This window comes from Pan paniscus, chromosome 16, assembly GCF_029289425.2.
Source record: "Pan paniscus chromosome 16, NHGRI_mPanPan1-v2.0_pri, whole genome shotgun sequence".
NCBI lineage: Eukaryota > Metazoa > Chordata > Mammalia > Primates > Hominidae > Pan > Pan paniscus.
In genome coordinates this window covers 31,250,677-31,271,918 of record NC_073265.2, presented here as the reverse complement: position 1 = coordinate 31,271,918, position 21,242 = coordinate 31,250,677, and the positions used below count along the sequence as shown (strand labels likewise).

Sequence of the window (21,242 nt, the reverse complement as noted above, 5' to 3'; positions counted from 1 at the left end):
TGTCCTGAAAAGGGTTACAGTCTGGTGGAAAAAGGCAAAAAGAATAAGAAAACAAGATTAGTGAGCATATGATGAATTATGTTAATAGAGCAACACAGAAGCAAGTAGGTAGATGAGAGGTGGAGGGTGGCCCAGGCCCCATACATTATGGAGGGTGGCCCAGGAGGGCTGCCACAGAAAATGGCATTTGAGCAGGGCTGTGATGGATGAGACAGAGCAGCTATGAACAGAGTGGGGTCAAGGACTTCAGGCCAAATTCCCAACATGGGAAGGAGCCTGGGCATGAAGGACCAGTGTAGCTGGAGCTTGGGTGTGAAGGGAAAAGCAGGACAAACGTGAGCAGCCCGACCACACAGACCTTCAGAGAAGGTCTGAAGTCAGCCACCAGAAGTGAGGGGCAGGCTTGAATCCGGCCAGTCACGTAATCTCGCTTATGTTTTCAGGAGATCACTTTTGCTCTTCTGTAGAGAGTGGCTTACAGGAAGGCAAAAGTAGAAGCAGGGAGATCCGTTAGGCGATATAGGAGTTAAGTGGAAATAATGGCTTAGACAAGAGCAGTGGCAGCAACATCTGGGAAAAAGCTGGAGGGAAAAAAATTTCTCACCTGAGGTGCAGAGGACTCCAAGACATGGCCCAATATCCTCACTGGTCCCTGGGGGGCCCCTTCCAGCTTTCTTGATTGATTGCTATTTCCCCATACCCACAAAACTTTCCCCATCCCCTCCCAGCAGAAAGGCAATCATTTTACTGTGTTCAATGCGTATTTTATTTGAATATATTCCCTAGCCATATTGAAGTTTTTGTAGATGTCCTTGATAGATTTACCAGTGTTTCCTGCCTCTTCCTGTCAACACTGAGTGTCCCAGACCCATCATGTTGTTCTGCGTGTGTCTCGTGTGTTGCTTTGAATGACTGCAGCAGGTTGCACGTCCTTCACTCCCCATTCATGCTTCCAGCCATGCTCTCACATGGGCTGGTTCCACATTTCTCATACTGTAAGTGATGTGGAGTGAATGCCCTCATACACATCTTTCTTTCTTTCTTTCTTTCTTTTTTGAAATAGAGTCTTGCTCTGTCGCCCAGGTTGGAGGGCAGTGGTGTGATCTCAGCTCACTGCAATCTCTGTCTCCTGGGTTCAAGCGGTTCTTTTACCTCAGCCTCCTGAGTAGCTGGGATTCTAGGCACCCACCACCACGCCCAGCTAATTTTTGTATTTTTAGTAGAGATGGAGTTTCACCATGTTGGCCAGGCTGGTCTCGAACTCCTGACCTCAAATGATCCTCCCGCCTCGGCCTCTCACAGTGCTGGAATTACAGGCATGAGCTACCACACCCGACCCTCATACATATCTTTCTATATCCAAATCAGAATTGCTGTCTGATATTCTTACTTTGACTAAGTGATGACAGAGTGTCCTCACTGACCTGATAGCCTCCTCTTCCACAGCAGAGCACGATGGTGACTCTGTTTCCATATCCCTACCAACACTTGCCATTATCCAACTTACTCAATTTTTTCCAATTTAGTAGCTGTAGTAAAATCTCATTTTCATTTTTATTTGCATTTCTGATGAATTTGCATTTCCCTGGTTTTTCCCTGTGTTAATTTTTTACAGCCTGCCTTTTTATATGGTATGAAATGGGAATGCTGTTTTCTTTTACTCTATATAGTAAGTCACTTTTGCCATGTCACCCATTAAACAGTTTATTCTTTTCCCATTGACTTGTGGTGCCAATTTTATCATATATTAAGTTCCCTTGAAAAGCAGGGGTCTGTCTCTGTTCCCTCCATTTTGTTCCCATAATATACTGTTTGTATTAGTATGGCTTTGTAATTTATCTTAGTACCTGGTAGGGCAAGACTCTCCTCTATATCTTTTTTTAAAAGTGATTTTGTTATGCATGAATATTTATTAAGAGGGGAAACGTGAGATCTATTGTAGAGGTGGAACTCTGCTTATAGCATCTTTTGCTTTACCGAAGTTTAAAATTTCTGTGTATTCAAAACTGGCAATATTTCCCTATTTGCTTCTAGGTTTTATACCTTGTTTAGGAAGATCCTCCTCCACCTAACATTATATAAATGTACTCTCACATTTCATTTTAAATTATATATAGTTTTATTTTAATGGTTAGATATTTAAGCTATCTGGAATTTATTTTGTGAAGTTAATTTGATTTTATTCCAAATGGTAAGCTAGCTTTTCCAATAATGAATGGTCCATCCTTTCTGACAGAGCAGGAGCACTGTCATCTCAGACAAACACCACCACTCTAAGTTCCAGCTCCCTTTCTAGCCTCATGCATTTCAAGGAAATCACTTCTCTTCTAACTACAAGCAGCCAGAAAGAGCAGGCAGTAAAACACAGATAAGATAGCTTGGGCACAGAGGGAGGTAGGGGGAACGTCTCTTGGAACTGCCAAACTTCGCCTGCATACAATGGGTCCCAGTAAAACATTGGGCCTTAATAAGCACATTCCTTTCCCTTCAGGTGCACTAAGATAGGGAAGCTAAAAGCAGACTCCAGTGGGGGGTGGGGGGAGGTATGCCTGCAGCTACAGGAAGATGTATGGGAACAGACACACAACTCTCCCTCCCAGATAAGCACAACAAAGAGACACAGAAGCAGTCCAAGCCTCTGATAAACTCTCCCACTCTGAATCCTTAAAAACTCTTAGTCTGTAAGAGAGTATGCCTCTGACCTAACTTGGCCAGAAGCCCCTCTCAGGTTTGTTTTCTCTTAAGTAAACCTGTCTCACTGGCGAGTCACCTTTCATGTTTCTTTCCTCTTTCTTTCTTTTCTTTTCTTTTTTTTTTTTTTTTTGAGACAGAGTTTCACTCTGTCTCCCAGGCTGGAGTGCAGTGGTGCAATCTTGGCTCACTGCAAGCTCCGCCTCCCAGATTCATGCCATTCTCCTGCCTCAGCCTCCTGAGAAGCTGGGACTACAGGTGCCCGCGATCATGCCCAGCTAATTTTTTGTGTAGTGGAGATGGGGTTTCACTGTGTTAGCCAGGATGGTCTCGATCTCCTGACCTTGTGATCCGCCCGCCTCAGCCTCCCAAAGTGCTGGGATTACAGGCGTGAGCCACTGCGCCTGGCTCCTCTTTAATTCTTATGGTTTCACGACTGATTTCACATACTTCCTTTATTCTATGCTAAAATTCCGTATATACGTAGAGCTGCTCCTGGGCCCTACCTGGTTTATGGAAGGTATTGGAATCCAGAGTTTGTTGGCAAAGACTGGAAAAGCGTTAGGTGCTTTTCAGCAGAAGAACGAGAGGTTGAAGGGAGTGTTTCTAAAGCTCACAGGCTGCAGGAGGCAGAGAGGAGGCTGGAGACAGGTGCTGCTGGCAGGAGGTGGGAAGGAAGGGACAAGGCCCTGAACCACCTGGAAAGAGGACAGTGAGGAGTCATCCTTGCTGGGCCCACAGGGGAGTGGCATCCACTGGGCTTCTGGGAGGAATGTGCTTTTCAATATTGGGTTACCTGAGGCCAAGAGTCTGCTGGCAGAGGCAGTGCCTGGTCACCCCAGCTGAAGTGCCAGGTAACAAGCCTGGCGACGGGCCTGGAGTCGGAGGCCTCAGCGCACACAGCAGCAAGGCTGGGCCCAAGTAGCCCAGGGGATCTGAGGATCCTGGGGCTCCCTGGTCATCAGTGCTGGGTGGAAAGGAACTGTTCCCTCCCCTTGCCGCAGAGACGAGTTCAGAATTTCCACACAGAAGGAACTCTGCCAAAAGAGCACTTGACTTGGAGCAGCAGTTGTGTACCAAGATTGCTGCTTTGGCACCTGCACCCTGGCGTGGGGATGTCACTGTTTGCCTGACACTCCTTACTCACTGTCCCAGTCCACTTCCAACCCCCCCCAGTCCTCTGCTCCCCTCCCATCCCACTTAGAGCCCACACTGGCCAATTTACCCTTTAATTTTGCCCCCTTTCCTCCCCTTTCTAGATTATACATTCTTGGTTGTTTTATTCCAGACCCCACCTGAGTGGTCAGCACAGAGATGGGCACCCAGCAGGCGGTCGGTAAATACTTTCCAGTAGATCAGTCCACTTAGTTCAAGGTCACGCTGGCTCCCACCTGGGACAGAGGCACCACAGAGGATGTGGGGGAAGAAACTTCCACCAACCTCCCATCAGCCCCCTATTCAATTTGATTTAATTCAACTAAAATGAGTTGAGACCCTGCTCTTGAGGAGTTGATAGACAGTGAGGAAACATATGGGTTGGAGACCTAGATTTTCCACACATCGCATAGAATGGATGAGGGTGGAGTGGGGGTTTGTGGCTGGGCTTCTTCGGTGAGAAGAGGCCAAATAGGAGGCCTTGAGGAATGCCCTGGTGTTTGGGGCTCAACCTGGCCTATCTGACTGGGAAGGGTGGGGGAGTGGGAGGGATGGGGAGACAGATGGGACCCCATGACTTTCAGGACAGTATAGTGCTGTGGGTTGAGTTGCCACAGAAACTCCTGGACTTAGCTTGTATGGCCTGTTCTGGCCTTATCTCTCCCTTAACTTTCCACCCTACTTCCCCTATCCCAGATGGTTCACATCTCACCTCCTAATTGATCCCTTGTTTCAACATCAATCATCCTTGCCTTCTTAAAGTTCAGCTCTCCTGCTCAAAAACCATCAATAGCCCCCTACTGCTTAGAGACTATGTCCAAATATAAAGTATGGCCTTTTAGGGTCATGATTATTTGGACCCTAATCTAGTATGGAATGAAGGGTGACCTCTGAACACAGGGCAGACTGGGTCCAAATGCAGGGCCAGAACCAAGTTGGTGGTATCTGTGGGACCTCTTCATGTGCCTGGCCCTCCAGAGAGCAGAGGGGCCTTACCTGGGTGTTTTCCAGATTTGTTCTTTCACAAAGCCTCCTTCTTTCTGCCCAATTTCTACCACCCCTGTGTTCCACTCTCTACCCCCAGTATCTCTTCCCACACAACTCACTGCACAGACACCAGACCACCTGCATACATAAGCGTGCCCTGCTTTCTGGCCTCCCTGCCTGTGTTCATGCTGTTTCTTCCTCCTAGGATGCCTCTCTCTTCCTCCTAGTGGTGCCTAGGCTCACTAGCTGTTGAAATCCCATTCCTCGTCTAAAGCCCAATTCAGATGCCACCTCCTCTGTAAGGCCTTTTCAGATCCATTCTTTCCCTCTCCAGCTGGAATCCATTTTCCATCTTCTGTGTTCCCTAGCCAGTTCTTAGTTGTGTGGCAGAGCTCTGTAAACCAGGGGCCCCCAACCCCCTGGCCACAGACCAGTACCAGTCCGTGGCCTGTTTGGAACCAGGCCACACAGCAGGTGGTGAACAGTGGGCGAGTGAGTGAAGATTCATCTGTATTTAGAGCCACTCCCCATCACTTGTATTACCACCTGAAACCCACCTCCTGTCAGATCAGCAGTGGCATTAGATTCTCATAGGAGCACAAACCCTATTGTGAACTGTATACTCGAGGGATCTAGGTTGCACATTCCTTATGAAAATCTAATGCCTGATGATCTGTCACTCTCTCCCATAACCCCCAGATGGGACCATCTAGTTGCAGGAAAACAAGCTCAGGGTTCCCACTGATTCTACATTATGGTGAATTGTATAATTATTTCATTATATATGACAATATGATAATAATAGAAATAAAGTGCACAATAAATGTAAGGCACTTGAATCATCCCAAAACCATCTCCCGCCCACCCGCGGAAAAATTAACTTCGGTGAAACCAGTCCCTGGCACTAAAAAAGGATGGGGACTACTGCTGTAAACCACGGATCTTCACAAGTGTGAAGGAAGGCTTGTTATCGATCCTTCTAAGATGCCCCCTCTCACCACAGGGAAACTTGGATCCCTGAGCCTCTGAGGGGTTGGATGCATCTGGCTCTCCAGCCAGACTGTCAGCAACTTCAAGCTTAGGATTTCCTCTCTCAGTAGGATGTATACAGCAGATGCTTACTAGGTACATGAACTAAATTGAATTTGTGGAGTTTACTGAGGGATGTGGTGCTGAGTCCCCATCCTTGGCAGAGGAGGGGAGGGCAGGGCAAGGAAGGAAGCCAGGAGAGCAGCAGGCTAAGGCCCCTCCACTTTCTGGAAGGCCAGGCACGTGAAGAGTTCCCACAGGTACCTCCAACCGGGTTCCATCCCTGCATTCAGGCCCAGTCTGTCCCATGTTCAGATCTCATCCTCAATTTCAAAAAAGCACTTCTATCTATGGGCCAGAAAAGCCGGTTGTGGGGCCCCAGGCAATAGCTCAGGCAGGAAACTCCCAGTGTACAGAGTCAGGCAGCAGAGCAGGCAAAGCTGCCCTTGTCAGGCCCCTCAGTGAGCCACCAGGCTAGAGATAGGAATCATCTGGGCGGGGCGGGTGCATCCTCCAAGCTGTCCTGAGACCAGGCAGGGGCTGGACACACCCTCTCTCCACCTGGCCTCCCAGGAGGGAGGACAGGGGATGGTTGCCCCAGGCCCTTTCTCACGAAGTATTGGGCAATTATTTTCTTTCTTCACACTCTAGCTTTGGGAGCACTGACCCTGATCTCTTTGGGAGTTGTGGCCAGGGACCCCATGAAGGTCCCTGGCCACACCTCCTGGGGTACCAAGCCATGAAACTGAAGTGGAGTTGGGAGCGACGGTCGCATCCTCCTAGAGGGGCATCTATGAGCCATGACCTCTATAAGCTGAAGAGATAGAGCTTTCCCAAATTATGGCGGGCTAGTCCTACAGTCATGTGGGTCCAGTGTCCTCTTCTTGCCACCCACTGTGCCCTTGAAGACCTGGTCATTCTGAGTGGCTGGGGGCTACGGACTGCTGACCCCAAAGACCAGAGCCCTGCAGGTCCCTGTATTTCTATGACCTGAAGACCTGTGATTTCTTTGATATGAAGAGATCTAGGCCCATGCACCCTATCTGTCTACCCACTCAAACCACTCCCAGAGCAATCCCAGCTACTGCCAAGCTGTGGCCAGGAAGGTGGAGCTCTGAGTCAGAGTATAAGTTCCTGATCTTGCCACCCAGCTGGAGAGCTGCCGTGATGCTCCTGAGGCAGATGCACGCCAGGGTCTCCCACTCCCTGCCAGACCCATGCCAAGCAGAAGACAGCAGGCCCTCGGCCACCTGTGCCTTGAAGGTGAGGGAGGGGTGCTCAGTGGCTGGGGCTTCCTGGCCAGGGAGGCATGGCCAGGAAGTGAGGGGCAGGGAGCTGAGAGCAGGAGACGGGCCTCAGGGAGGGCTGGTAGGCATTGGACATCCCAAGGACCTGGGCTCAGGCAGCCTCATCTTAAAACCTGGGGGAAGTGGTTTAGCCCAGTTGGGGCCAGGGCTCCTGCTTGGGTGGCCCTGCTGAGAGTACCCTCAAGATTTTCAAGGCATCATGAAGTGCCGTGGGGCCATCCTGGGGCCAGGCTAGCACCCAAGGTAGAGAGTATGCCAGGGGGATCCACATTTGGCCTGCCCTAATGGCAAGCAGGATTTAACCCTGCAAACATCCTAAGCTTCTATGCTGTGCAAGAGTATGGTGTAGTGTATGGTGAGAATTGGTGGCATTGTCAATCTGTTGCCATCAGCCACAAAGCTGCCCACCTGGGTTTACAGTCAAGGCTCGTGGGTCCATCCAACTCCTCACAGCCTCACAGGGAGACCTCTGGGTTCATGGATCAGGTTGCCAGGGCTCTAGACCAACTCTGCCTCAGTTTCCCCATCTAGGCAATAGGGAGATGACCTCAATGCTTCAATCTGCTGTAGGCTCACCTTGGGAAGAATCATTAGTTGGTTCCTCGAAGGCAGCACTTCTTCCTCATTACCTTCCCTAGGGCCACCTCCCCGGCTCAAGTTAAATCATTGAATGACATGGGTGATGCCCTGAAAGTACTTTGCCCCTTGGTGGGAGAGATGAAGACCCTGTTCAGTCTCCTAGAAGCCCAAGTCAGGGAGCTCCATGGTGGGTGGTGGCCAGTGCCCCTGCTGCCCAGCCAGGTAGACACTGCCTCCTGGGGTGTGCCCTGGTTTCCCCACAGCACTTGGGTGGCTGGAAGGGCGTCTGGCCACCTATTGTTCCTGCCAATCTTTTTGAGCCTCCAAGAGCTTGGGCCAGGACAGGTCTTCCACAGAGGTGACAGAGTTTACCTCAAAGGGGGCAGTGAAGCAGCTAAGAGCCCAGGACCCCAAATGTGGCTTCAGGAGCCTCTCCATGAGCTGCATCTGCCCCTGTCAGGCCTGGAGGGTCCATGTTGGTGCCGGGATTTCTTGCCCTGACCACTCAACTAGCCTGGTGATAAAAAGGAAAACAGCCATAGTAGCTCCTCCCAGGTGACTCTTAGTCTGGGATGTTGCTCAGAGTGGCTGGGACATGTATTAGGGTCCCATCATGTCCCCTCCCAATGGTCTCCTTAAAGGAGGGCCCACATGTTCTGGAAGACAGCACCTGGCTAGTCCAAGCTCTGACACAGGTGTTGCAAGGAACTGAAGGGTACACCCAGCTCTCTAGGGAGGAGGAGGTGGCATCACCTGCCTGGCCTGACCTGAGAAGCCCTGGGGAGGGAGTTCCTGCAGGCTCCCCAGGTGCCATCTTCCCCTCTCTCCAGGCTCCCCAGACTTCATGGGATGGTTTGCTAAGGGTACGTCTGGCCCAGCGATGGGCATCGGATCCACCACCTCTGAAATGTGGTTGTCAGACCCTTCCCCAGACCCCACTCCCACCCAGGAGCCTGACCCTGGGAGCCCTTTGGTAATTAAGTATTCTTTTGACTGATTTGTGGTAACGGCTAGATTCTTGGGGTATAGGGAGAGCTCCAATGCGGAGGCTGAGGCTTTTCCTCCTGTCTCTGCTACTGACTAGTCCAGCACGTGGCCTGGAGCAAGCTGCTAGCTGGTGCTGTACATTCATAGTGAGAGCCAGGTGGATGGAGTGCATGCGCCCTGAAGACCTGCACCCAAGTCCTGGCTCTGCCACTCCTGGGTAGTGTAAGCCTGTTTGAGATGTAATCTCTCTAAACGCGGCCTTCCCCTCTGTAAAGCAGGGATAATGATGCCTTCCTTGGCGGTGGTTGGAGGGTTAGATAAGAGCATATGCACAGCAGCTAGAGCACAGCCCAGCTGGGCCTGCCAGAGCAGTGTCATGCATTTTGTTCCCCACCCCCACCCCTGCCAAAAGTCATATCTATAAAAGTAGGGGTGGGAAGGGGCAGCATTGGATTGCATCATAGCCAATCCTGAGATTCAAGGGGCTGCCTCTTTTCCACATGAGCTGGCAAGGTCCCCCAGTCCCCCATAGGTCCCCAGGGGGCAGTGGAGTCCTAGCAAGATCAACCCCAGAATCCAGGCTGGGGAGGGGGCTGGGACGGTGTGTTGGCAGCCTGAGCAGTGGGGCCCTCTCTCTCCCCTGGCTTCCCAGAAAACTGCTGTCCAGCCTGTCCTCCCCGGCCCAGCTGTACTGATTGGCAAAGTGGCTAAATATACCTCTGTGCTGTTTGCCAAACAGTTCCTGCCTTGATCTCCAAGCCTTCAAGTGCTCCCTGGTCCTTACCCCAGGGCCCTCCCAATGCCCCCATGAAGGATGAATGCCTGTCCCTACTCCAGGGCTGCAGCCCAGCTGGCATGGTGCCTGATCATGTCTGTTCTTAAATACTTTGACTCTTCACCCTGATACCCAATCCCAGCCAGGGCATCCTGTTCTAGGGACGAGTTTGTCTGAGTCCTTAAAGCTTTGGCCCTCACCACACCATGAGCAACCCTGTAAACTTGGGTTCCACAGCCTCCCTGGTTTCTTGTTCCCACACGCACATCAGAGACACGGTGCTTTGCTCGATTGCATCTTTCCACTGTAGATTAATTACCTCCAGGCCATGAATTTTTGCTCATCTCTAGCAACACTGATCAAACAGATTATATCAGAAGCAAAATAGGTACATTCATTGCAACCCAAGAAGGCCATTTCTCATAGACCTGGTTCCTGGAATGCATCTGGTCCCCAGAGCTAAGTCCCATATTCCTGCCACCTTCCTCCCAGCATGATCCGGCTGGGATGTCTCTCAAACCCCCTTCCCAGTCTCAATTCTGTGCTGGCAAAATGTGGTTGTCTCCTGAAAACTGGGTCTCTCCTGAAAATTCGAGAGCTGGAGGGTGTGATCTAAGGCTCAAGTGGAGCAATCTGTGGCTACTGGAAAATGGGAACTTCTCCAAAGACCCTTATGGCTCTGATGTGCTCTAGATGTTTAAAAAGAGAGGGATATCCTAGAATGTGTTGGTAGAAACAGCCAGTAAGAGTGCAGGCCATAGAAGAATTGTCAGAGTTTGGTGGTTATTTTTTGGCTTTGGGGGAGTGCTGAGTGAAAAGAAGAATCTCTCAGAAAAACTGTTTTAAAGAGAAGAAAAGCAAGGAAGAGGAGATGAAGGCAAGCAACATTTGTCTTCCTGTTTGCCAAGTAAACTGAGATTATCTCAGTGGGAGAAACACAGGCTTGGGAAGTAGCATTGGATGTCTCTGATTCTAGCTGTGAGCCCTGTGTCAAAGGACTTAGCCTCTGACTCTCCATCTGTAAAGACGAGGCTAATAATAACTGCTTCGTGGGGTGGTTGTAAGGATTAAGCAAGATAATATACAGAGAACCTGTACATGGCACCTGCGCATGGCTGGCACGCAGCAGATGCTAGTTGTTATTGTTGCTGAGTTAGAGCAGGAAGAAATGGTCACCTGCATTGGAAGGCACTGAGGTTAGATGATGGGAGTGAACTTGTCCTGGAAGGCAGGACACCTGGAGTGAGGTCCCAAGAGAGAGTGTGGCTGCGCCTTCCCTGCCAGAGTAGATATTGAAGGAGGCAGGCTGGGCCACAGGCACCCCCTCCTGGAGGCAGGAGAAGGATTGTGATGGCCGAGAGGACCACCGGACCTGGGTTCAGAGCCCTGAAACACTGTGGAATATCCCTCAGGATGGACTCCTGCCTGGGCTGAAGCCTCCACAGCTTGGACTCTAGTTGCCCTCTGAGAAAGTGGGCCGGTGGGTACAGGTTTTGCCAAAACTGCTTGCCTGGTGAAAGTTGACCCTGCCTCCTCACCAGGCCAGCCCAGGGTGCATGCTGCACTCAGGCAGAGTGAGAAAGGAGGAGTGCACCTTGGAGGTCTGGCCAAAGGCCACAGCCGTGTCTCCGGCACCAGAAGAGAAGCAGTGTGCATGGCTTTTGGCCCAAGTCTCCGGCTCCCAACAGAATGCTGTTAGAGCAAGTTATTGACCATGAAATGTTTAATATTTCAGAGTTGATCTCACAAAATAAATCTCCAGACCTATAATTGACTGTGAGTTTGACTTTTGTCCTGGTTTTAAGGCAGCTGTTCAGGAGAGGAGAAGAGACCTTAAAAGGGGCTAAATAACGTGACCTTCCCAGAATCAGCATTCTGTTGCTGATCAGAATTAAGCCCCAGGGGCCAGGCACAGTGGCTCAAACCTATAAACCCAGCACTTTGGGAGGCTGAGGTAGGCAGAATCACCTGAGACCAGGAGTTTGAGACCAGCCTGGCCAACATGGTGAAACTGCGTCTCTACTAAAAATACAAAAATTAGCCGGGCATGGTCGTGAGCACCTGTAGTCCAGCTACTCAGGAGACTGAGGAGGGAGAATTGCTTGAACCTGGGAGGCAGAGGTTGCAGTGAGCCAAGATATCCCGCCACTGCATTCCAGCCTATATGACAGAGTGAGGCTCCGTCTCCAAAGAAAAAAGAATTAAGCCCCAGGAAAGTCTGAAAGAACCAGCATCAAAAGATTCCCTAGCCAAGGCAACAGAGTGAGACCCTGTCTCAAAAAAAAAAAAAAAAAAAAAGTAAAGATAAAAAGATGGTCTCTGAGTGGTGGGATTATAGAAACTTTTTTTTTCTTCATATCTTGTTTCTCCTGCCCCCAATCCCAATAGTATTTAAAGAGAGAAGAATTGAATCCTCTTAAAAAGGTATAAAGTGATTCTGGCAACACGGAGTAGAACATTCAGGGTCGCATGTCGAGGGTGCCGGTTCAGACGCTTCTATAAATACAGACATTCGGTTGGTAGGCATTTACCGTGGGCTCAGGCTGGGAATGGACGACAACAAAGACTCTTCTAAGCGTGGGTAAAACTCTCAGCGAAGGGGCTTCAAGTCCTGAGTTCCAACAGGAAAGGCATGAACCAAGAACAGAACCAGGACACCTGAAGAGAATCGGCGCGAGGCTGCCCCTTCCCGGGTGTGCCGGCTCAGAGTAGAAACGCACCTCACCTCTGCAGCCTTGGGGCCCTAGGGACCAGAAGAGGTTTCCAGAGTCCAGGAGCATGATTGATGGCGGGGAAGCTTCTGGAGCTAGCCAGAGGCCCCAAGCCTGGAAAGCAACAGCCTGTAGCCAGCTTGACCTGCTCTCCCCATCAAAGCCACTGGCCGCTGTTGCCTTTAACCTCTGTCTCTGCCTCGTATTCACCCCTGACCCCCCAGCATCTAGCATAGGGCCTGGCACACAGTAGGTGCTCAAAAATAATACTCTAGAAGATGGTTCATTCATTCAGAGGAACAATCAGAGGGCTGGCACTCTTAGAGCAACAGAGGCAGGGAGCCCTACCAGCGAGCACACAGGCCCTGAGCTCTGAAAACAGCCCATGGAAGAGATGCTGGCCAGGAGAGGGGTGAAACGGGAGCGGCTCCCACAGGCTTAACGCCTGGGGCCAAGGGCAACAGGCAGAGGGGCACTGGGAGAGAGCTGTGGTCCCTCGGTAGGCAGGAAGGATGATCCGGCGACACTCTGTGGCTGTAGGGTCCAGAGAAGCTGGTGCGGCTGGAAGAGGTGGTTTCAGGGCCTCTGGGAGGCAGAAAGTAATGAAGTAATGGGTCCAAAAGGGATAAAGTAGAGTAGTGGCTGCTGCGAGACTCAGAGTGCAGGGGCAGCTCGGTAGGGACGTGGGGCCTTAAGGAACCACAGCCACTGCCCCAGACACTGCAGCCCAGGGAGGGCTCTGGGTGTTCCTTGAGGACCTGGGCTTGAGATGATGGCAGAGCCCCCAGGAGGTGATCAGAACTAGAAGAGGGGCAGGACGGAAGGAGGAGCCATCAGCACCGCGTGAGCAGGGCTGGGGGTGTTCCCACACCCCAGTTGTTAGGACAAGGTGCTAGGGAAGGGGGACACCTCAGGGCTCTGGACCCCTGGGGTTATCATGACCCGCAGAGGCATCTGACAGGAGCCAGTCATCAAACCAAGGACTACTTGAGCTTTTGCCATCAGGAAAGAGAGGTCATCGCAGACCAGCCAAGACTCCACAAGGACCTCTTGCGAGAAACAGTGGAGTGGAGAGAGGCAGACTGTTTCCTGGGAAGGGAAAATAGAGTGACCAGAAAGACCTGGGGGAGATACCCTGGGGAAGAGGCCCAAAGGGCAAGGGAGATGCAAAGGCCTGGGCTGGAGCTAAGTAAGTACCAGTGGGGGTGAGCCCCTGGCATGTGGTCTCCCAGTGAGTAGATGTCACCGTGCGTGATCAGTGTCTATCACCCCCCTTCCCGCAGCCACACTGTGCCTGCCTCCCAAGCAGGCTGCCATCTTGCCTGGGCAAGGGCAAATATCTGCATGTGGGACAGTAGGAGGAGAGTGCCAATAAGCAGCTATTCAGTGAAGAAAGGAGAGGGAGAACACCTCAGGACTCCCTTGCTGTGGGCGTTCATTCTGTGCATGGGGCTGGAACATTCATTCACTCACTTAATGAACATGTATTAGCACCTTCTAGATATGAGCATGCTATAGGTACTGGAGGTACAAAGATGAAAAACCAGTCAGGGTCCCAGGCTCTCTGGAGCTTCCAGGCTGAAGAGCAGACAGAAACCCCAGCAAACAATGACAAAACAGCATGGGGAGCCAGGCGTGGTGGCTCATGCCTGTAATCCCAGCACTTTGGGAGGCCGAGGTGGGTGGATCACCTGACATAAGGAGTTCAAGACCAGCCTGGACAACGTGGTGAAACCCTGTCTCAACTAAAACCACAAAAAATTAGCTGGGTATGTGGCAGGCACCTGTAACCCCAGCTACATGGGAGGCTGAGGCAGGAGAATCACTGGAACCTGGGAGGCAGAGGTTGCAGTGAGCTGAGATCGCGCCATGGCACTCTAGCCTGGGCAACAAGAGTGAAACTCTGTAAAAAAAAAAAAAAAACCAGCCTAGGGGTTGTTGTAATGCAACTGGGCCGGCCTGAGGAGGCATAGCGGGAAAGTCTCCCCCGGAGCAATGGCCTTGGGGTAATGCTTGAAGACTGAGTCCTCTGTCCTCTCCTTCCACAGGAGGGGCTGTCTCCATGCCACCTGTTGACAGTGAGGGTCATCCGGATGAAAAATGTCCGGCAGGCTGATATGCGTGAGTATCCACCTCACTTCTCTCCTTCTCCTCTGCTTACCAGATCTGGATGGAAGAGGCCCTGGCTGGAGAAATGGTCAGGTGGATCCGTGTGTGTATGTGTGTGTGTGTGCGCGTGCACGGGCATGGTGTATACATGTATGTGTGTGCATGTATGTGCACGCATGTGTGTTCTGTACTCAAGTTGTAGTTCAGACTTTGGGGTTTCTGTCACTCTTCCAGGCCCCTTGTTCATGCTGTTCCCTCGGCGCTACCTGCCCCGCAGTCTGTGCCTGCACCCAAGAGCTCTGTTGGCCCTCTGTCTCCTCCCCGCTCTCTCTTCCTGGAATCGATTTCCAAGAGCACCCGCTTTGACCACACGGAGCACTCCTTGCTCCTCCTTTCGGTTAGGGCCTGTTGGGGTGAAGTGGAAGGAGAGGCACTTAGGCATCGTGGAGCCAGCTGCCAGGTGACTCCCAGAGCCCCTTCTCAAGACAAAGATCTGAAACTGGGCTCTGGGGACCATGTCAGAGCCCACAGCACTCAGTTCTACAGTTCAGCCTGTGGATGTGGCTTGACTTAGCAGCACTGTTTGTGCAGTGCTGTTTCCTGGCAGCCCTAACCTCCCCCCTCATCCCAGAGCCTGCTGCATTTCCAGGCCACGGGGGCCAATGGAGGCATCTCAGTGGGCAGAATCCTCCCCACCCCTGTCTTTGGGTGGCATTTTAAGAGATCAGGAGAACCGAAAGCCCCTCCCACACTGCCCACCCCTGGCCCCATCCAGAGGGGTAGTTGGCCCCCAAGGGGGAAAAAGCTGTATATCCAGGCCCCACAGGTGGGGAGCATCCCTGCTCACTGGTAACCACACAGGAATGACTCAAGCGACACAGGGATCCCGAAAGGCTAGGGAGGGCCTGAGAGGGGCAGAGAAGACACAGAGCCCTGAGACTGAGTGTACATTTTAACAAGAGGAGCTATCTATGTCCAAAGCAGTTATAGAATAACAGCGTTCCCATCTTGTCACCAGGGAGTTTAGAGGCAGAGGAGAACAATGAGAACTGGGAGTGGCCAAGAAAGGCTGCACAGAGAGCCTGGGGTCTGAGAGGGGCAGGACCTGAGTATCCAGAGGCCTTGGGAGCCCGATCTTGGGGAGAGGCTGTCCTGAGGGAGGGGAGCCACACCCCCTGAGCACCTGCCTGGCTGACCTGTAGCCAGACATCCACACACTACCCGATGCTCCCAGCAACTTGAGGAGAGGCCCTGGAGGCCCATTTTGCAACGAGAGGTTAATGATTGCCTAAGAGGGAAGTAGGGTCTGGTCCCAGGTGTGGAGAGTGTGGCAAGAGAGGAGACAAGCCAGGTATGGAGAACCAGGAAGTGAGGCAGAGGAGGGATTGGATGCCTTCAAAGTGTTGGGGTACCTGGGGTCTTGAGGAAGAGATTGCATGACTTCCTGAGGCCTTGTATGCAGCTTGTGCTAGAGTGCAGGTGCGGAGAGTCTGGGAACTTGTAGGAAGCTGTCACTCCAATGCAGGGCTGAGTGTGAATGGATAAGTGTGGGAGGGCCCTGAGCCCCAGAGACAGCAAAGGGACCAAGCAGGATTCCAGAGACAGAGCCTCTGGAGGGCAATGTGTCCAGAGCCTGCGCCAGCAGGAGTGGCTCCAGTAGCCTCCAGTTTGGGTCTGTGTCTGCCAAGTGGCCAACCAAAGGGCCAGGGACTTTTCCTCAAGCTTCTTGGGGTCTTTCCCAGCCTATCGGTGAATGATTTGAGGATCCAGGGAGTGTCCTCTGGGTCCAGGACGTGGCCACCTCTCTTGCCTTTCTTGTCCATGCCACGGTGGTCACTCAGACACTTTCCCACTCTTGGGCAGAGTTCACCCTCATCCTTGGGACAACCCAGCTCCCACATATCCACAGCAGTGCTTACCTTCCTCCAACCCCTTCTGCTTTTTCTTTTTTATTTTTATTTTATTTTATTTTGAGACAGAGTCTCACTCTGTTGCCCAGGCTGGAGTGCAGTGGCTCAATCTCATCTCACTGCAGCCTCGACCTCCTGGGCTCAGGTGATCCTCCCATCTCAGCCTACCAAGTAGCTGGGACTACAGGCATGGGCCACCACACCTGGCTAACTTTAAAAAAAAAAAAAATTATTTGTGGAGACAGGGTTTCACCATGTTGCCCAAGCTGGTTTCGAACTTCTGGGCTCAAGTGATCCTCTGTCTCAGTCTCCCAAAATGCTGGGATTACAGGCGTGAGCCACTACGCCCAGCCCTCCAACTCCTTTTGAGGTGTGTCTGTCCCAGCCTCTCCAGTCACCTGGCTGCATGCCCCCATGCATGCCTGCACCTGCATGCTCAGACTTCCCACTGTCCAGGGTCCTTTCTTCTGTCTTCTTCCTGCCACACCTGTCACTCAGCAGGTGACGGGGTGTGAGGAAGAGCAGGCAGCTAGAGAAACAGGCTGTGGTCTGGCTCTACAAGCCTCCTCCCTTCCCTACATGCCCCTTAGGCAGACAGGCTGCCTTTGGGCGATACCTGGCCCTCTTTGGAAACCCCCCTGTTGCTTACGTTTTCCTCATTTCCCCTGAAGAACAAGGCGGAAGGCACATGTGGCATCTCGGGGTGCCAACCCCAGTCATGTCTGGTCTGGATTCCACAGTTGCTGCAGGCTGGGCTGTGTTGCTACCTTGCCTGGGTTAGATTAAGACTATCCCGAAGTCTTTTAGGTCCTGGGTTACCCTTGTCCCAAATTTTTTCCTTCTAGTTTGAATCCAAAATAAACAGCACTTCCATTTAGTCTTGTAACTTGTGCCTGAGTCTCCTAAAGTTTCCAAGAGGCCAAATGGCAGTGAATACTCAGATTCAGGGCTGACTCCTCGATAACTGAAAGAGCCTTGGGCCAGGACTGAGAGACAATCAGTCCTAGAAACCTCCCAGTTGTCAGGAGTTTTTGTTTCTCTTGATAAATTAAAACTGAAACCAGCACCCCAAGGGATATCAGACAGGTGTCTCCAGAGGTATTAGAGAGACAAAGTTCTGAACATCTATAGAGATGATTGAGTCATCTCTGCCACCCACATTCCAGGAAAGGAGACATGTCATTCAGATGACCAAGCCCTCTGTCACTCCACTAGGAACAAGGATTAGAACTTATCTGTGCCTAGGAAATCCCCGTTGTCCATGAAATTCTCAGAACCAGGTCACCGTTGCCTAACCATTCATTGCTGGGGGTGGACAGGGGAAGCAGCTCTCTGCAAAAGAACTGAAAAACTAATGCTTGGAATGTGGGTGTCTGATCAATCTTGTCTCTGCCAGGAATATTTCTTTATCTTAACTAGACATTTAAGCCTTAGGCCAAAAATACTGAGTTTTTATTTAATGGGCTTCATGGGAGAATTTTAGGCATGGACGAATGACAGGAAAACAATTTTAGAGGGAAGGGGCTCTTACAGGGTCCATCAAATCATGTGCGCGAAGCGCATTACAGAACCAGTGGGTATAGAGCTGGCACCCTGCCTTCAGGCTCCCAGCGTACCGGAGACAGACCTGAAGGGTGTGGTCCAGGCCCAGGGGGAGGGGCCAGTGTTCTGGAAAAGCCAAGGGAAGGGTTCAAGAGGGCTGAGCAGGTTCCTGGTGAGTCTCCCTATCAGCAGAGCAGTGAGACACACTGACCTCTGACCTGTATCTGCAGTGATGTATCTGTACCTGTATCCTGTGGCCACAGTGTGATGGAGACAGATGAGTCCACCTGTTGTTGCAGAGCAGCATAGGGGTGCTCCCCAGGAGAGGAACAGAGGACTCTGGGCTCTGGGGTACCTGGCCCAGACTTGGGTGCTCAGGGAAAGCTTCCAGAGGAGGTTCCTACTGAAGTCCCAAGGGGCTAGCAAGGAGAAGGGTGGGTGAAAGTGGAAGAGTGTTCTGGGCAGAGGGAGCTACATGTGCAAAGGCAGTTTTGAATACAAGTGACTGTGTTTGGCTGGAGTCTAAACTGTGAGTGCGTGTGTGTAAGTTTGAGTGAATGCGTATGTGTGTAAATGTGTGTGAATGTACGTGTGTGCACACATACACATGCTCGCACACACAGAGCAGGGGTGGGGTATTAGGGAGGGTGGAGAGATGAGACTGAGGCTGGGGAAGTGAGCAGGGTCAGCCACTTTGAGTGGCTGGGACTCCTTCCTGAGGGCAGAAGGGAGCCCCTGGAGGATCTCGAACTGGGGAATGGCATGGTCATATCTAAAAAGCTCCTTGTGAGCTTCTCTTTGGAGAAAAGATTAGAGTGGGGCAAGACAGGAGATGGGAAGCCTATCTGGGAAGTGGCCTCAGAGATTATGGTGGTCTACACCAGGGCAGTGGCAGGGCAGATGAGAAGTTGAGGGGTCTGAGAGAGACAAAGGGTTAAATCAACTGAATGTGAGAGTCAAGGATGACTCTGGTTTCTGGCCTGGACACCTGAGTGATGATAAGGAAGAGCAGGTTGAGCATAGAGGGGAAGAGTAGGTTGATGAGGTCATCATTTTCTTTTGATTCTGTTGGGTTTCAATCATTCTTTTTGTCTGGATTAAGTGATTATCATGACATCTAAAGGAGAGTGTCATCTCACCTTTCTTCATAGCAGGAGGGCTGTGAATTCCAATTCACTGGATGATGAGGCCTCAAAGATTAACCAGACTTCAGGGATGAAATCAGAAGCTAGGAACACCTGTGATTTAGATCAGGGCTGTTGATTCTGATAAACCTTTCAGTGTGGTGACAACGCAGGGCGAAGAAAGCCCTGGCTCCACTCTCATCAGTGACTATTAATAATTAAAAACTAGTTTGAATCAGTCCTACCAGTGTAGAACTCCCATCCTCCTGCCAGCTTTACCATCGAGAGGACTCTCTGACACTGGAAACTGCTGGCTTTCACCATTTCCTATGTATCTGGTGTGTACCCTGGGCCTCACCCTCGCCAACTGCCAGGAGAGTGACAGGGGCAGTCATGGCCCCTCTGCCTCCCTCCTCCCACGTAGACTAGAGCAGGGAGCCAGTCTGGGCTACTATTTTCACCCTATCCCTTCTGTTGCTCCAGGTGGAAGACTTAGGAGACCTTCTGTCATTTTGGGAGGGCTTGTTGGGGTCAAAGCCTCTGTCCCTTCTCCAGAGCATATCCAGCAACATCACACTTGGGTTGTTCATTTAGAATGAAAAAGAAGTATGTGGCCACAGAGGGGAGGGTTTCTTGGGCCATAACCTGATGCTGCAGATCAGGATAGGTATGAAGAGCCTGGCTGGATGCAGTGGAGGCATTAAGCCATATGGAGATGGGGGTTCCTGCTCCTAGATCTTGCTGAATAGCTAGTTTCCCTCAAGTCCTTGCCCACTGGGGCCCTTCTTCTTGGCCGACTCACAGCAGAGTGTTCCTTCTCATCCTCACTTCTCCTCAGCCCAGAGGGAGCGCTTGGCCCTACTTTGGTTTTCCTGGTCCCCTGGGCTAAGACAAGAAGTAATCCGGACCCTTGGGGACTGGTCTTCCAGATCTTACCTTGGCGGAGGGAAAACTGTGTGACCATACCTTGTCCCAAACCAGCAGGTGTTTGCTCAGAGACAAGGGTGCTTCTAATAAGAGCCGGAGGCCATCTGTATCTATGAGAATGGCCAGTGGGATTGGGTCGCCCTCTGCGAGACCCACAGCCTGCAATCTGTGACTTCTTGGGGATCTGAGTCTCTGGAAAGTTAGACCCATGAATGAGGAGAGGAACTGGAGCTGAGATGGGGCCTGGCTCTGGAAGAGGCTTGCCTGAAGTTCCCTTTTGACTCCACATGTTCTCTCTGAACCTGGATTGGTTCCACTTATCTTTCTTGGACAGTGAGCCAGACAGACTGTTTTGTGAGCCTCTGGCTGCCCACTGCCTCTCAGAAGAAGCTGAGGACAAGGACCATCTCCAACTGCCCAAATCCAGAGTGGAATGAAAGCTTCAACTTCCAGATCCAGAGCCGAGTGAAGGTGAGACATGGAGGACTGCACCTGTCTTCCCTGTCTGCATTTTACTCCCCTCTTGCCCACTTGTCCTTCTCTTTGCCTCTGTGTTCTTATGCCTCTTTGTTTTCCTTTCTGCCTACTTCTTGTCCTACAAACCTGTCTTCCCACTCACACCCACTACTTCCTTCTGCCTGTCTCATGTTTGCCCCTCTCTGAGTCTATTTCTCTTTCTAGCTTTTTCTCCTGGTCTCTCTTGTCCTAATTGTTGCTGAAACTAGGTGTCTCTTAATCCAAAACAGATTGTGTTTCCAGAGCCTTCTCCAAGCAGGGGAATACACAGAGTGGAAGAACCATTCTATTCACTAGGTCTGAGGCCAGTCTAATTCCAGCCAGAGGGTTCTCTCCCTCTTAAATTCTTTTCATATTGCTTTATTATTTCCATTTCTTTGGGTGTGTATTTTATTTGTTGAGTTGTTCCATGGGATTGGTCTTCTTCAGATATATGATGACTCTAAGTTGAGTTCACATCTCCCATGGGATAATTATCCTTTGAGCATCCTGAGTTGTGACAGCCTCAGCAGAGATCCCTTACAACAAATTTGGCCTCATCATAGTGGCATCAGCTCCAGTCTGGAGGTGCTTGAGGCTTGACAGCTCCGCCTTACTGCCTCCATGTTTTAGGGATACTTATTTATTTTTGTTACGTGACGTATCTTTTCAAGAAGGGCTTTATACTTATTATTTTTAAAATATCTTTTCTATCATACATGTGAGTTTGGTAAGGGAGGAGAATTTTGATGTGGGTTCAGTCTCCCATCTTGAAATCAGAATTTGAGCTTCCTTTGGATTGTGGAGCTGCTGGGTTGGTTCTGGGACATACTTGTGTTTCTAGTAATTACAAGGTCAACAATCACATCCCGTTGGGAATCTCCAGAACCACCTTATGTCCACTAGATGTATTT

At 51.0% G+C, this 21,242-nt stretch overlaps 1 protein-coding gene across 1 annotated transcript in view; it reads left to right on the top strand.

Moving 5' to 3' along the window:
• The first annotated feature begins 7,029 nt into the window (after positions 1-7,029).
• Positions 7,030-21,242, top strand: part of PLA2G4E (phospholipase A2 group IVE) — a 37,286-nt gene continuing 23,073 nt past the window's right edge. Inside the window, exons 1-3 of the mRNA XM_034939536.3 lie at positions 7,030-7,125; positions 14,270-14,342; positions 20,168-20,304. Of these exons, the coding sequence (XP_034795427.1) occupies positions 7,030-7,125; positions 14,270-14,342; positions 20,168-20,304 (306 nt within the window). The remainder of the gene's footprint in view (positions 7,126-14,269; positions 14,343-20,167; positions 20,305-21,242) is intronic.